Genomic DNA, 16,318 nt, shown 5'->3' with positions numbered 1-16,318 from the left:
GGCCCGTTCCACTAAATAACTATAGATGGGTTTGACCTATACTCCATAAACATTATTTTACAATTGCCTAAGTTCAGTTAATGACCCAAAACATGTAAGTAGTCTGTAGGACAAAAGTCAAGGCCATAGGGATCTTGGGACTAAGAATAGGACATGCAATCATAAGGAGGGGTGTTTGTGTGAGTGGGGTGGGGGGTGGGGGGTGGGGGTGGTTAACAGCTCTTGTTGAAATGTCCCTGGACTAACTGTAATTATTTCTTATTGATTTTATTTCATGACAGATATTCGCAAAGATCGGTGGTGGTAGGGCCATGAGGGGTGTTGCGCATTTAATTATCTCTCGTGAACAGTCTAAATCAGACAGAGACAACTATTTATTCCGAAGGATCTTCTTATAAATCTGTTTTATAGATTTCAATAGAAAGGAACGTATTGAATTTTCTTTTTATTTGAACTATGAAGCGGTACAGTAAGTTTCATTATCAGCGAGATCGAACATTGTTTTGCACCGCCACATTTATTTCATAATAAGATTAACATTGTAATTACGCCCGGTGTATCGGTATATATATCCAATACCTGAAAAAAATGATAATAGAATAGTTTTTCCTCCTGGCATGATTTAGGCTTCGAGAAAAGAAGAAGATGTAAGAGAAATGAGAGCTGAACTCCTGTCTGCTGCCGAAATATATTTGAAGTGTGACCACGTAGATGAAGCCGCAAAATGCCTTAGTAAAGCTAAAGAGATGACGTTAGCTGCAACTCTTTACGAGAAACTTGGACAGGTATTAAATACTTATTACTCTATATGCGTATGCGATTATGTACACTTCTTGAGAAAATAGAACATTTTCCCCTCATAATATGTTTAATTTATGAACAGTTATGTGATACTCCGACTGAACATTTGTTTCGTACACAGTATACAAAGTTCATTATTTTATTTCTGTTTGCCCCTATATATCTTCTTCTTTCAATCTCTAAAGACTGAGAACATTACCTAAAGCAAGACATTAATTTACGTAAATTGTCATACTTAACAATATTGAGAAGATCCTCGAAACTAAATTGTGTTTAAGGTGTCGTGAAATAGTCAGTTTTGGTACAGTCATGTCACTTACTCTGTAAGTCGCTGTTTTTAGCAACTAATACAGTGGTTAATGCCGCTTACTTCAAAACACTTGGCCCTCGCCGTTGTGCTTTTGAGCATCACTCAGGGAACTAAACTGTTCATGTGAGGAAGCCATCCAAGGTTGATGGCTCTGCACAGGTGCCCATGTTAAAATAATGCATGGAGGGGCACCTAGAGTCTTCCTCCACCGTCAAAGCTGAAGAGTCGTCATATGATTTCAATTGTGTCCGTGCGACGCAAACCAAACAAATAAAATAAGGCTTTCGCCCCTTCCTTTATCATTACATATACAGCTCTTCTTGACTAAAGAAAATAAGTTATTATCGTTACTCTTATTAAAAACTAACACTTCTGATTTTACTTTAAAAAGTCTCATATGGCATTTTTACCATCCGCATAAACCACGTTTTAAAAGGTTTCGGGCGAAAACATCAGTTACTTAATGACGAAAAGCTACCGGAATGCGTTATCAAATGCTATGCAATACCTTTAGAAGATCGATTTCTATGTTTAGAATGAAAAGTGCAATCACCTGCTTCTAAACGATCGTTTACAATATGTTTGTCAGTCGTTCCAAGTTACCAACACTTTGTTTCCAATATAGTTCACATGCTTGTCTGTATTCTGGAATGTAAAACAAACATCTTCTTCCGGGGGATGTCTAAACGAAATTATGGAACACAGGAGTAAACGAAATAAAACAACCAAAACATTATAGTGATTGACCTTTTATTAGTCCCCTACTGGCTGAAAACCAGTTACAGATATTATAGGATTGTGCTGTTCCGTTCTTTCATAAGTCAGTGATTCATCAAGGAATTTAATCATGCTTGCTTTATATTTTCCCAGAAAGAGTTGACGTGTCCTACGCTAAGTCCAGAGCCCTGGGTCAGAGGTCAAGGTCTCACATGGAGATCAAAGATCAACAAGACTTTTACCTGTCCTGTCTGTAACACAAAAAGCCATCAAAGGTTGGCAGAACTATTCCCTGTAGTACGAATATGTATTATGCAAAACGTTCAGACCCCTAGCTTAGAGATCAAGGTCACTTAAAGGTCTAAAGTTAGCATGGCATTAACAGATCTGATTCGTGTCAGGTCCAGAACGGTGTCATCCATCAAGAGATTGTTACTAGTATTTGACCTGGCACAAATGTTCCATTTAATCAGATAACGTGTCATGCGCAACACCTGGAACCCTAGCTTAAAGATCAAGGTGAAAGGTCAAAAGGTTTCTTTTTCCTGGCCGGTTCACGACATTGCCATGAATTTAAGTATTTTAATATTACTTGGCATAAATTTTCCCCATGAGACAACGTGTCATGAACAACCCCAAGACCAGCTCAAAGGTTTTTCTTTCCTGTTCGGTCCATAACTCTGTCATTCATCAAGAAATACCAATCTCGATGAGTATAAATGTTCTCTATAATGAGACTACTGTCATGTGCAACGCTCAGATCCCTAGATCAAATGTCAATGTCATTCTTTGAGATCAAAATTCAGTAGAAGTTTTTTCTGTCCGGTCCGTATCATTCACGAAGGGAATTTAATATTTTTCGCATAAATCTTCCCATGATAAGACGACGTGTCAAGCATAACACCAAGGCCATTAGCTCAAAGGTCATGATCACATCAAAAGTCAGCAAGTCTTTTTTCGTGTCCGGTCCAGTACTCAGTCATTCTTCAAGGGTTTACGATTACGACATTACAAATGATCCTCACAAGGAGACAACTTTTTCGTACGCATTACCAAGACCCCTGGTACAAAGGTCAAAGTCATATATTGATGTGAAAAGCTAACAGTTTTATTATCCGGTTTATAACTTATAACTTGGCACAAATGTTCCCCGAATGTGAAATATTTCATGCGCAGCACCACATTCGTGTCCGTAGGTCAAGATGAATCTCGGATGTTAAATGTCAATAGGTTTTCATTAGAGATTCACCTGGCGGGGATTAATTTTATTTACACTGTCCCGTGTCTTTGGAACTTGGTGGGGGTAAGAGTAAGGTTGGGTGCGCACCATAAATCGGTTTAAGCTCCCCGGTGGTGTTTTGCCACTGACCGTTCCAAGGCGGTGCCCCACTTTATTTGTTCGTTTTGTCCTCGTGTGTTTAACTTGTGTGTGTGTGTGTGTGTGTGTGTGTGTGTGTGTGTTTAATACTACTTAGTACGTGTTTCCTGCAATGAGACAATGTGTCATGCAGAACATCCAAACCCCAGACTCGCAGGTCAATAGTTAACATTTTTGTTTACTCGAACAGTCTGTAAAACAATTTAGGGCTTTTTTCTTGTCCTGTTTGCAGCTTCTTCATCCAATCATTGATATTTAAATAATTTTGTTTATACAAGGCTTATGTGTCAACAACTTGATTTTCGTATATGCAAATCTTAATCCAAACATTGTATGTTATATCATATTGTATATATTAGCACAATATTGTATATGCATCACTGAAATATATCAGATCATTAGGTTATACAGCAGTTGAGATAATTATAGTCATCTTTAAGTAGGGGACTTTGTATTGCAATGTACATTTATTCACTTACTTTACTCTGTAACATTCTCAGTATGACATGGCTGCTGAACAATGCAAGAGAAACAAACAATTCGAAGAATGTAGCAGCTTCTATGAGCGTTCGTGGAAATTCAATAAAGCCGTTTCCATCTTATATGAAAACAGACTATACCATCTCGCCCTTGATGTAGTAAAACGATATAAAAGGCGAGAAAATGTATGTATGAAAATAAATTTGAGTTCTAGTAATTTAACCAGTATAAATATCAAAACGACGAAGACGCTTTCTGTACATGCTTATGTTTTGAGGTAACAACATTTAGTCTGCAGTATAAATCATTTCACCAATGAATGGATTGGAATCTAATTCTAGATAAATGTAATAGCAAACCTTTATATCAAGGTCATTCGGTAAAACGATTTTCTAGAGACCTTTATTTAGACCTTAGAATAAAAAGAGAGTTTCTAGATTGTACTATATTTTGAATCTTTTGAAAGTATATTTAGTAAATGGTTATTGTATTTGATAACAAAATGATTCGATGAGTCATACGTTGTAATTATTTATAAGAGTATTCTATAGTAAATTATATGTATAAAAGCACAAGGGCGTTAGTTCCGCATTATAATATTGATCTATAATTTAGCCTCTGCTTATCTAGAGGGCTCTCTAAGTACCACGGGATGAAGTATATTTTAAATTTGTTTTATAGGAATTGTTGAAGAATGACCACAAATTGTTAGAGCAACTCAGGGCAAACAAACCTGATGATATGTATACAGAGGAAGAATTAAATGAAAGGTATTGTGAAAATTCGGTTATCTGTACCAAAACATAGATTCGTTGCGATGTGTATATTGTAAACAGGCACATTTCCAAGAGTATTTTAAACCTTTTTACCAAAAATTTATCAGAACTCAGTGTGTTAAACCACTAAAGAGTTTGATAAATAACATATTTAATCAGTTTTTGGAAGCTCATGCGAAATGTTCGATACCATATGATAGGCAGGAACATGAATAGCGCCAGTTATTCATGGCTAATTTGCCGATCATATTCTGTCGTTAATTTTGCATTAACTCTAAAAAAAAACATTTCTTATATTAACATTATGTTTCTACGCTTGTATGTTTAGGACATGCAATTATTTTTGTTTTAAAATAAAATTATCTCGTGCACACGACATCTCATCTTGAGCGATCAACATCTTATCTCGTGCGCACGACATCTTATCTTGAGCGATCAACATCTTATCTCGTGCGCACGACATCTTATCTTGAGCGATCAACATCTTATCTCGAGCGATCAAAATCTTATCTCTTGCGTACGACATCTTATCTCGACCGATCAACACCTAATCTCGTGCGCACGACATCTTATCTTGATCGATCAAAATATTATCTCGTGCGCAAGACATCATATTTTGAGCGATCAACATCTTATCTGGTGCGCACGACATCTTATCTCGAGCGATCAACATTTTACCTCATGCGCACGACATCTTATCTTGAGCGATCAACATCTTATCTCGTGCGCACGACATCTTATCTTGAGCGATCAACATCTTATCTCGAGCGATCAAAATCTTATCTCTTGCGTACGACATCTTATCTCGACCGATCAACATCTTATCTCGTGCGCACGACATCTTATCTTGAGCGATCAACATCTTATCTCGAGCGATCAACACCTAATCTCGTGCGCACGACATCTTATCTTGATCGATCAAAATATTATCTCGTGCGCAAGACATCATATTTTGAGCGATCAACATCTTATCTGGTGCGCACGACATCTTATCTCGAGCGATCAACATTTTACCTCATGCGCACGACATCTTATCTCGAGCGATCAACATCTTATCTCGTGCGCACGACATCTTATCTCGAGCGATCAACATCTTATCTCGTGCGTACGACATCTTATCTTGATCGATCAAAATATTATCTCGTGCGCACGACATCATATTTTGAGTGATCAACATCTTATCTCGTGCGCACGACATCTTATCTCGAACGATCAACATCTTACCTCGTGCGCACGACATCTTATCTCGAGCGATCAGCATCTTATCTCGTGCGCACGACATCTTATCTCGAGCGATCAACATCTTACCTCGTGCGAACGACATCTTATCTCGAGCGATCAACATCTTATCTCGTGCGCACGACATACTATCTCGAGCGATCAACATCTTATCTCGTGCGCACGACATACTATCTCGAGCGATAAACATCTTCTCTCGTGCACACAACATCCTTTCTGGAGCGATCAACTTCTTACCTCGTGCGCACGACATCTTATCTTGATCGATCAAAATATTATCTCGTGCGCACGACATCATATCTCGAGCGATCAACATCTTATCTCGTGCGCACGACATCTTATCTTGAGCAATCAACATCTTGTCTCCTGCTAACGACATCTTATCTCGAGTGATCAACATCTTACCTCGTGCGCACGACATCTTATCTCGAGCGATCAACATCTTATCTCGTGCGCACGACATCTTATCTCGAGCGATCAACATCTTACCTCGTGCGAACGACATCTTATCTCGAGCGATCAACATCTTATCTCGTGCGCACGACATACTATCTCGAGCGATCAACATCTTATCTCGTGCGCACGACATACTATCTCGAGCGATAAACATCTTCTCTCGTGCACACAACATCCTTTCTGGAGCGATCAACTTCTTACCTCGTGCGCACGACATCTTATCTTGATCGATCAAAATATTATCTCGTGCGCACGACATCATATCTCGAGCGATCAACATCTTATCTCGTGCGCACGACATCTTATCTCAAGCGGTCAACATCTTACCTTGTGCGCACGACATCTTATCTCGAGCGATCAACATCTTATCTGGTGCGCACGACATCTTATCTCGAGCGATCAACATCTTACCTCGTGCGCACGACATCTTATCTCGAGCGATCAATATCTTATCTCTTGCGCGCGACATCTTATCTCGAGCGATCAACATCTCGGGCGCACGACATACTATCTCGAGCCATCAACATCTTCTCTCGGGCACACAACATCCTATCTCAAGCGATCAACTTCTTACCTCGTGCGCACGACACCTTATCTCGAGCTATCAACTTTTTATCTCGTGCGCACGACATCTTATCTTGAGCGATCAACATCTTATCTCGAGCGATCAAAATCTTATCTCGTGCGAACGACATCTTATCTCGACCGATCAACATCTTACCTCGTGCGCACGACATCTTATCTTGAGCGATCAACATCTTATCTCGAGCGATCAACATCTTATCTCGGGCGTACGACATCTTATCTTGATCGATCAAAATATTATCTCGTGCGCACGCATCATATCTCGAGCGATCAACATTTTATCTCGTGCGCACGACATCTTATCTCGAGCGATCAACATCTTACCTCATGCGCACGACATCTTATCTCGAGCGATCAGCATCTTATCTCGTGCACACAACATCCTTTCTCGAGCGGTCAACATCTTACCTCGTGCGCACGACATCTTATTTCGAGCGATCAACATCTTATCTCGTGCGCACGACATCTTATCTCGAGTGATCGACATCTTATCTCGAGCGATCAACATCTTATCTCCTGCTAACGACATCTTATCTCGAGCGATCAACATCTTATTTCGAGCGATCACTATCTTATCTCGAGCGATCAACATCTTTTCTCGAGCGATCAACATTTTATTTCGTGCGCACGACATCATATCTTGAACGATCAACATCTTATCTCGAGCGATCAACATCTTATCTGGTGCGCAAGACATCTTATCTTGAGCGATCAGCATCTCATTTCGTGCGCACGACATCTTATCTCGAGCGATCGACATCTTATCTCGAGCGATCAACATCTTGTCTCCTGCTAACGACATCTTATCTCGAGTGATCAACATCTTATCTCGAGCGCACGACATCTTATCCCGAGCGATTGACATCTTAACTTGTGTGCTCGACATCTTATCTCGAGCGATCAACATCTTATCTCGTGCGCACGACATCTTATCTCGAGCCATGAACATCTTATCTCGAGTGCACGTCTTATCTATATATATTTAGGCCCTTTGTGTGTATTTAGGTCATCAGTAAAACATACGGACAAGTTGATAATTAGTGTCCGGCCTTTTCCCACGTTATTTAAACTTCCCACAAGTACATATATGTACATGTACAAGTTTATCATATCATTGGAAGAGCAGTGCACGTAATTGGTCATCCTATCTTCAAAATTAAATGAACGTATCAATGAAGCTTTCTGTCTGTTAGAATAGCGACAAATCGCAATTCTGCTGATAAATTCGCACAGAAAAGTTATAAAATTCAATATATATAGATAAGATGTCGTGCGCTCGTGATAAGATGTCGATCGCTCGAGATAAAATGTCGTGCGCACGGGATAAGATGTTGATTGCTCGAGATAGGATGTCGAGCACACAAGTTAAGATGTCGATCGCTCGAGATAAGATGTCGTGCGCACGAGATAAGATGTTGATCGCTCGAATAAGATGTTGCTCGCTCGAAATAAGATGTCGTGCGCACAAAATAAGATGTTGATCGCTTGAGATAAGATGTCGTGCGCACGAGATAAGATGTTGATCACTCGAGATAAGATGTCGTTAGCAGGAGATAAGATGTTGATCGCTTAAGATTAGATGTCGATCGCTCGAGATAAGATGTCGTGCGCACGAAATGAGATGCTGAACGCTCAAGATAAGATGTCGTGCGCACGGGATAAGATGTTGATTGCTCGAGATAAGATGTCGAGCACACACGTTAAGATGTCGATCGCTCGAGATAAGATGTCGTGCGCACGAGATAAGATGTTGATCGCTCGAATAAGATGTTGCTCGCTCGAAATAAGATGTAGTGCGAACAAAATAAGATGTTGATCGCTCGAGATAAGATGTCGTGCGCACGAGATAAGATGTTGATCACTCGAGATAAGATGTCGTTAGCAGGAGATAAGATGTTGATCGCTCGAGATAAGATGTCGTGCGCACGAAATGAGATGCTGATCGCTCAAGAAAAGATGTCGTGCGCACCAGATAAGATGTTGATCGCTCGAGATAAGATGTTGATCGTTCAAGATAAGATGTCGTGCGCACGAAATAAAATGTTGATCGCTCGAGAAAAGATGTTGATCGCACGAGATAAGATGTTGATCGCTCGAAATAAGATGTTGATCCCTCAAGATAAGATGTCGTGCGCACGAGATAAGATGTTGATCGCTCAAGATAAGATGTCGTGTAATGCATGTCCTAAACATACCACCGTATGTTTTGTTCCATTTATTAATATGTCCTTTTTGTAATTTCAATTGCAAATATTTTGTTTTTAACATTCGGTCAGTCTGTTAATCAGACAAAAGAACTTTGGCGTCATCTAAGGAACGTTCACCCTGACTTCACGCGGGCGTCATCAAAATTGCGGCACGTTATCACTAAGCTACCTATCGTACCTTTGGCGCCGTTGCAAATACAATGAACGTCATAAATTTCAAAGGAACAAATAGGGAGAGTTACATATAACACATAAATATGGATCTTGATGTGTTTTTGTTGTTGTAGGGCTGCAGAAGAATTCTATAAACTCGGTAAAACCGAAAGCATGAGGGAGGCTGTCGGAAGGTTTCAATATGAAGAAGACAAGATTGAGTTTTTCAAAAGACATGAATGTATATCGGAGGCTGCAAACATCTTGGCTGATTCAGGTAAACTATCTGAATACACAAAAATTAAACTTAAACATGAACATAAAAGTTTCTATGATGACAATCGAATTTCTCATTGATTATCAGGGTATCTTTAAAATAGAAAAGCAGAAACTCAGGTAGAAAAAGGTCGCCCAGCACGTCAAAATAGAAAATGTTGCAGACGCGTTTAGATCGAGTCTGTGCGGTTGTGTAATGCATGCTACCGTCCACGACCTCAATCCCCGGGATGAGCAGAACTCGTCACATGTAAATACCAAAACCAATTTAGAGCCGTATGCAAATGTGGTCATACGGCGTTGTATATGGAACATTCAATTCCATCTAAAGCGGCGTATAGTCCCAATTTAAAATAATGGGCTTGTCCTAAATGGGAAAACAATAGGCATAACTAAACAAACTGGAATTTGGTGAGGGGATCTGCTATAAGAAATATGGTATTTTTCAAAATATTTCTCTCATATATTATAACTAAAACTTTTTGCAACAATTATTCTTACATACCACTTTATTTTTGCCAATACCTTAAAATCACTTAAAAGTTAAACTTGTAAACTTTGAAATTTAAATTTCTGTGAATAAAAATATAATCCAGTAAAGAACATTATAAAGAAAGAAAATCATGTTGTGAAATGTCTATTTAGAATTTTAACTTAATGATTTTCTTCACTTAGTTAAGACACAACTGTTACGCTATTTAACAAAGTAATAGCATTGCAAAGGACCTTCTTACAGATTCTTTTCATATATAAATTTACTAAAGCTGTTTTTGTTTAACATACCATGACTTCTGTTGCTGTTGCCTGTGTTATTGATTCCCCGCGCGCGTGTGTGTGTATGTGTGTTAGTCATGTGCTCGTCTGTGTATTGTAGTTTGCGGTTTAAGGAGGCTGCAATTTTCGATTGCGGCTTACCCTGTTGGTTATTTGTTCTTGTTTTTGTTTTATAATGTAGGCCCTAGGCCGAATTTGGCGATGTTTATTAACGCTTAAACAAACATTATATTCCAGGTCGTTTTCCAGAGGCAATAGACTTGCTTCTACAGTATGGGATGTTTAGTGATGCAAGGAATATGGCACAGTCATCCAAGGATGAAAGACAGATTGCGAAATGTCTACTCATTATCAGCAGAGTTGCCATCGTAAATACTGAAACGGCAACATATTGTAACGACATAAAAGAAAATTTGAAAAAAGCTTTGTTATTTTCTCAGCAGAGCGGAGACAGAGATTTATGCGGACAAGTGATGCTTTTGCAAGCTCAAGTATATAAACACGCAAAATATGTTTTGTCTGCAGCGAAAGAATTTATAGAATCACGCCCATATCCGAACGAAGCAGGGTATGTAGAATGCTGCAATGTACTAACAAACTTTGTAAACAAAGGATATCGGGAGCATCTAAAATTTCTTCTGACAGGCGCAGATTGTTTGTTCAATGTTTGCAAAACTTTGCTCTTGAGAAGCAGCTCTTCATCTCAATCAGAAAAGGTACAGGCAAACTTTCAGGCATATTGTCAGTTTTATGGAATAGTTAAAAAAGGACAAGACGGTCTAATAGCTTTTCCAGCAACAAAACCACTCTGTGCAAAAATATTTCGAAGCGTTTCCGAGTCAAGAAGTAATGAGGTGTCAGGTCTAGAAGAAGAACGGAATATCAAACTGATCGTATATTATCTGCTGAAAGAAAGTAAATCATGGTTAAAGATTTTAAAGGATACATTGGAAGGACAACGTTCTTCATTACAAATATGTAGATCCTTTGCGTTAGGTCATGACTGTACAAATGGTGACAACGATACAGTAGTATGTAGTATGATGCATACGCCGCACACAGAAACCTCATTCAAACGCCTGATCGACACTGATTTGCTTATAGCTGAATACGAGACATATATCAATAAAACAGATGACATTTGGAATCTCTGTAAGAGTAAGCATGACGAAATTATTAAACGTGAACTTTCATACATAATGTCTGCTGAAATCAGTATAAATGAAAATGAAAAATATCAAGCCAGTCGTTTCTTATGGGACGATTTTCTTCCAGAATCTGGACACCCTTTGTTTCTGGCCGAGAAAAGCAGCCAGTTTATAACACCAGTGTGCAACAATGAAATTGGACTGAAACATTTGAAGTATTACTTGGTTAATAGATGGAACCAAAGTATTCATGGCAAGTGTAAAACTAAGAGTAAAGCTGTTCACGAAACGGAAATATTCCTTTTGTTTGAGTTTGCCTACCACCTTTTTCATTTTGAGACCGGAAAAGTAAGCTTCGAAAAAACACCGAAACAAGAAATGCTTTGTTTCGAAAATGCCCTTGATATTGAACTTCAAATGACCAAAAACCAAAAGGAAATAAAACACGTTGAGAAAAGATACACTTTAATGGTTACTTATCCGGATGAACAAAGTAATCTAGCTGAACGAGCATTCACTACTTGTGTGGCTCACAGATTTACAGATGCCTATGAAGATTTGATGAAAGGGGACCCATTCGAAGCTTTAGAATCATTTGGACAATTTCAATGTCAACTTAGTCAGCGAAGTCTGCAAGCCATGGCAGGTGTTTGGATTTATCCCGACATTCATCATTATCTTCTCTGGCTTGAATTTTATTCTGCTCTAGCATTTTTCCTGATGGCCAAAGCGAAGTCACAGGTAGACAAAGAGTTCACGTTCATTCTTCCAAACAATTATTTGGCACTGATGTACTTCATCCAGGGCACATTTCCAGAATCTTCACAGTCAATACATGAATCAATACAGAGCTGGACACCAGAAACGGAGAATCAATCATCTGAAACTGTAGTATTGGAAAGGGTGAAACAATTTGCATTTGTCATTTCGGGCCATGCTCAAAAGGCAAAAATGCCGGAAATTATTCTAAAGAAATGTCAGAAAGACAGCAAAAACTATGTGCTGTTAGAAAGGCTCATTATTCTGCACATGACAATGATATGCAATGTAGGGAAAAGTGTACCGATAGAATGTGAGAATTGTCTCGTCAATTCTTTAAATTCTATCAACAAAATGTTACCATCATCAAGCTTACAAGCACGTCTGAAGAAAATCCATGACCAAGTCAATGAGTTCAAAGGTATTAGAGATGTTGCTGACTGTTTAAAAAATTTTTTCACATCTCGCAACATGGGCGAAATCTTACAGAGTATTAAATGGGTTGAAACGGAAAAAGAAAAATATGCTGCTTCAGCAGTAGACAACAGTTTATTCCAAACAACATTTTCTCATCTGGAATGGGCAGTGTAGAAACAAAAGATTCGGTTGAATACAATTAAACAATTAAGAGGAACCCTGAACTGACAGAGGATGAGACTTTATTTATTTTACAATAAAATATTAGTTGAATAGTTCAGAAAATACACACAAAAAAAAGAACATGAATAGAATTTCATCAATTGACGTATTTGCAGACATCGTTTTGGGGAATGAAAATGAGTGTAGAGTTTTTGGAGTCGATTTAGAAAGTTTGTTACAGAAGAAAAGAAAACGAAATGGTACCGGCAACAGAACCAGAAAAATATCTCGAAATAAGACGTAATCATAATTTAGACAGTAAAGTGAAATGCAAAATCAGGACAACCAGTTTGACATTCCTTTTAATAAAGAAAGTTATCAAAAGCAGAATCCGAATATGGAAAAGACGCCGTAGATTGTCAGATGATTGACCATTGGTATAAAACGTATTTAAAGTCATTCAAACATTTACACAATAATAAATGTAACTTGTTTGACAAAAATATATTTTAAAACACTTTGGACACCACGAAGAAGAAATAGAGAGGATTAAAATAAATCATGAAAGAAGAGAAACAGTGCTTAAAGGAATGCATTGGTAAGAAAAACAAGTAACTGTTAAGCAAATCGCAAATAAGCTAGAGCTCGATATTGATTTTCTTAAACCTTACATGGAAGTTCAAGCAAACAAAGTTATTTTATATTTTGTTTCGAAGAACAGGAACTTTGTATACGAGTAGTCCATCAGATTACATATTTAGCAAAATAGGAAAAGTGGCTGCATAGGTCGCTCAACACGACAGAAATAAAAAAAGTTGCAGGCATGGCTTGATTCTGCGCGTCATAAATAGGTACTTCCTTAAAACAATAAGTGCATTTTCAGTTATACGAGCTCAAAATGACACAGATCTATAAATAGTGCACTCAAAAACCATATTGAGTTCTATAAGGTCAGATGCAGAAGCGAGCTAGGATGTTTGTCCTAGAACCAGTAAATGTGACATTATAGCAAAACCAGCTTGCTGTAAATCATGAATAACAAATTTGACCCCCGGTATGCAAATTGCTAAAATGGAAAAAATATGATATATTTATTAACGTTATATCAGTGACTGATTAATAATCAAATCCTAATTGAGGAAGGTGCCTGATATTTATTATCTCGAAACTTTGACTTAATACATCATAAGTACCTGTCTTCAAAAGTAAACTGTAGATGTATTTGAATACCCAAACTTATTAACGACCGCCGCATAGCTTTAAACTACACCCACTTACATTGTCTCGCTGTTAAGATGTCCCCGAACACCCCAAAACATCCAAGGTTTCCCTCAAAAAGGTACACATGGAAGAGCTTATTGAAGTATATAGAAAATTCATGACTGTTACTGTATCAAAAGTTGTATCTCACAAAAATTAAGCGTTCGTCTTAAAAAGAAAACTTACAAAAACACAAACATTTATGATATGTAAAAAACAATTCAAACTGAGTTTGTTGTAGAAGCTTGTAGATTTATTGAAATTTCATCAAATAGTTTTAACGACTTGTCACATTTACTTTTTTAAATAAATAAAGTTGTCGTATAGATAAAGCGACGCTTTTATGCACGCCGCAATCTTAAAATGGACATCACGTCGTTTTACAACGTAAGACAAAGGAAAATCCAAAAATATTGATTTTTAAATTTATTTACATTTTTCAATGTAAACAATGCCTAAAAATGTTAAACTTACAGTACTAACGATACCATTATTGACAATTTTACAGACTTTATAAATAAATTATCGGATGTCCAAAAAAGGCAAGACATTCTGTGCGTCTCATTATCGGTTTAGCGTGAATTATATCATTTCTTTTATATACATCAAATATGATAAATACTTTCGGTGCCCACGAAATAATATGTTGACGTGGTGACAATATAACCGTGTTTAATGAAAATAAAGCATGATTTTATTAGAATTTTTTTCTATTTTGTTTCTGATAGGTTTAGAGTCACGTCGATACAATTTAGGTCAGATTGAAGTCATATGGTGACCTTTCTTACTTTTGGATGGTATTTTAAGACCCAGATTCATCTCCATGCATTATTTCATTACTGGAGAGCACCTGCAGGGGTAGAACCACCGATCTTTTGTAAGCAAACTAGATGACAGACATAAAAATTCTACATCAAAAGATTATGAACCTGTATGATTAGGGACAAGTGTTTTGACCATAACCACTCGGTCACGGAAGCAAACTATCAATATCTTAGGTTAAGTGGTTATTTATCATTCTAACACGACCAGCAAATAACATACATACATTTAGAGCAAATTCTATCTCGGGTTATTCTGCAATTAAGCACTAGCGTGCAATGACGTCATCCGATCAAGGTGCGTAGCACGGCCGTAAAAGTAGTTACAATTTTTTCTATGTCGTGTTAGAATCGAAATAATGAGTTTCCAAGTGTGATTTAACGTAGAATAACCAGTTTGGATATTTAATATTTTTGAAGGATTCGATTATTTGAAGGATTAATATTAAATATTTATGGATTTTAAAAGTTATCTTTGAAGAAGAGACATTATAAATGTTTGATATTACTTTCGAACTGTTTGATACATTGCATGGACTTTATTCTGACTTGATTTAAATTTGACCTGGCCATGACTTGGACTACTTTTACATATAAGATGTCCGGCTCTTTGACATTTTAAAAGGTATTTTGGTCGCTGACGAAGATCTCTTAACTGTACAATTCGTTACGTAATTAACTAAATTGACAATTCATCTTTTATTTCATCATGTCATATTTTAAGTGTTATGACGTTCTATGTGTGTGTTTTTTGCAAGACTTGAGTTTCACTTGAAGTGTGTGGTATTTCTATCTAATACAGTATATGATGGCACCGTAAACCGTGGGGCTGAACCTCTATATGCAGCCCGTCTTGGCGTACCAGGTGTTTAAAGCACTGGTTTTGGCAATAGAGATAAATCGACCTCAAGGGGAGGGGTGCGGTCATGGCTGTTTGTTACAATAAGGCTGTAAATATTATCATTGTTCGTTGATGATATTATTGTGATAACTATTATTTTTATTATTATGTACAACGCCATTGATTATCATTTATGAAAAAGGCGTTTAATCAAATAGTTCAGTTTTCAGTTTTGTGATTGCATATGTCATGTTTTGTTATTTTTCTACATATCTGCGATATGTCACATGTTTAATTCGGTAAAGCGCCTTTGAACGTATATTCCATATGAAAAGGGCGCTCAACAAATCTGGTATAATAATAATAATAATAATAATAATAATAATAATAATAATAATAATAATGTATTGTTACTTCAATCCATGAATAAAATTTTGTTATTATTATTTGCTGATTGGTCTTTCTGTTACTTTTATTTACTGTACATTACAAGAAATTGTAACCTTCTGACGTAACACTAATCAGGCAATGAGGTAATTAATTGACGTTGTGTAGTTATCACTCCTGGATATCAATAATGGTCAGTTACATTTTAACTTCATTTTAGAACATTTTCAACTTTTCGAATATTTTCGTGGAGCTTTATAGAAGCAAGAAAACGACACTCTTTCAGAATTGATCCCTGTTAGAAATATTATTTAAGTGTTTTTATACAAAATTTATAATTACCCCCTTTAATTTGAGAGTATTCAAAAGCT

At 37.3% G+C, this 16,318-nt stretch overlaps 1 protein-coding gene across 1 annotated transcript in view; it reads left to right on the top strand.

The window, feature by feature from the left end:
• LOC123562129 (TPR and ankyrin repeat-containing protein 1-like) overlaps nt 1-15,970 on the top strand; it is a 66,708-nt gene extending 50,738 nt beyond the window's left edge. The window contains exons 40-44 of the mRNA XM_053532263.1: nt 627-785; nt 3,707-3,871; nt 4,368-4,456; nt 9,237-9,379; nt 10,390-15,970. Of these exons, the coding sequence (XP_053388238.1) occupies nt 627-785; nt 3,707-3,871; nt 4,368-4,456; nt 9,237-9,379; nt 10,390-12,650 (2,817 nt within the window). The 3' untranslated portion in view covers nt 12,651-15,970. The remainder of the gene's footprint in view (nt 1-626; nt 786-3,706; nt 3,872-4,367; nt 4,457-9,236; nt 9,380-10,389) is intronic.
• The last annotated feature ends 348 nt before the right edge of the window (nt 15,971-16,318 follow it).

Source organism: Mercenaria mercenaria, unplaced genomic scaffold (genome assembly GCF_021730395.1).
Source record: "Mercenaria mercenaria strain notata unplaced genomic scaffold, MADL_Memer_1 contig_1069, whole genome shotgun sequence".
Classification (NCBI taxonomy): domain Eukaryota; kingdom Metazoa; phylum Mollusca; class Bivalvia; order Venerida; family Veneridae; genus Mercenaria; species Mercenaria mercenaria.
This window is presented reverse-complemented; position numbering and strand designations above follow the sequence as displayed.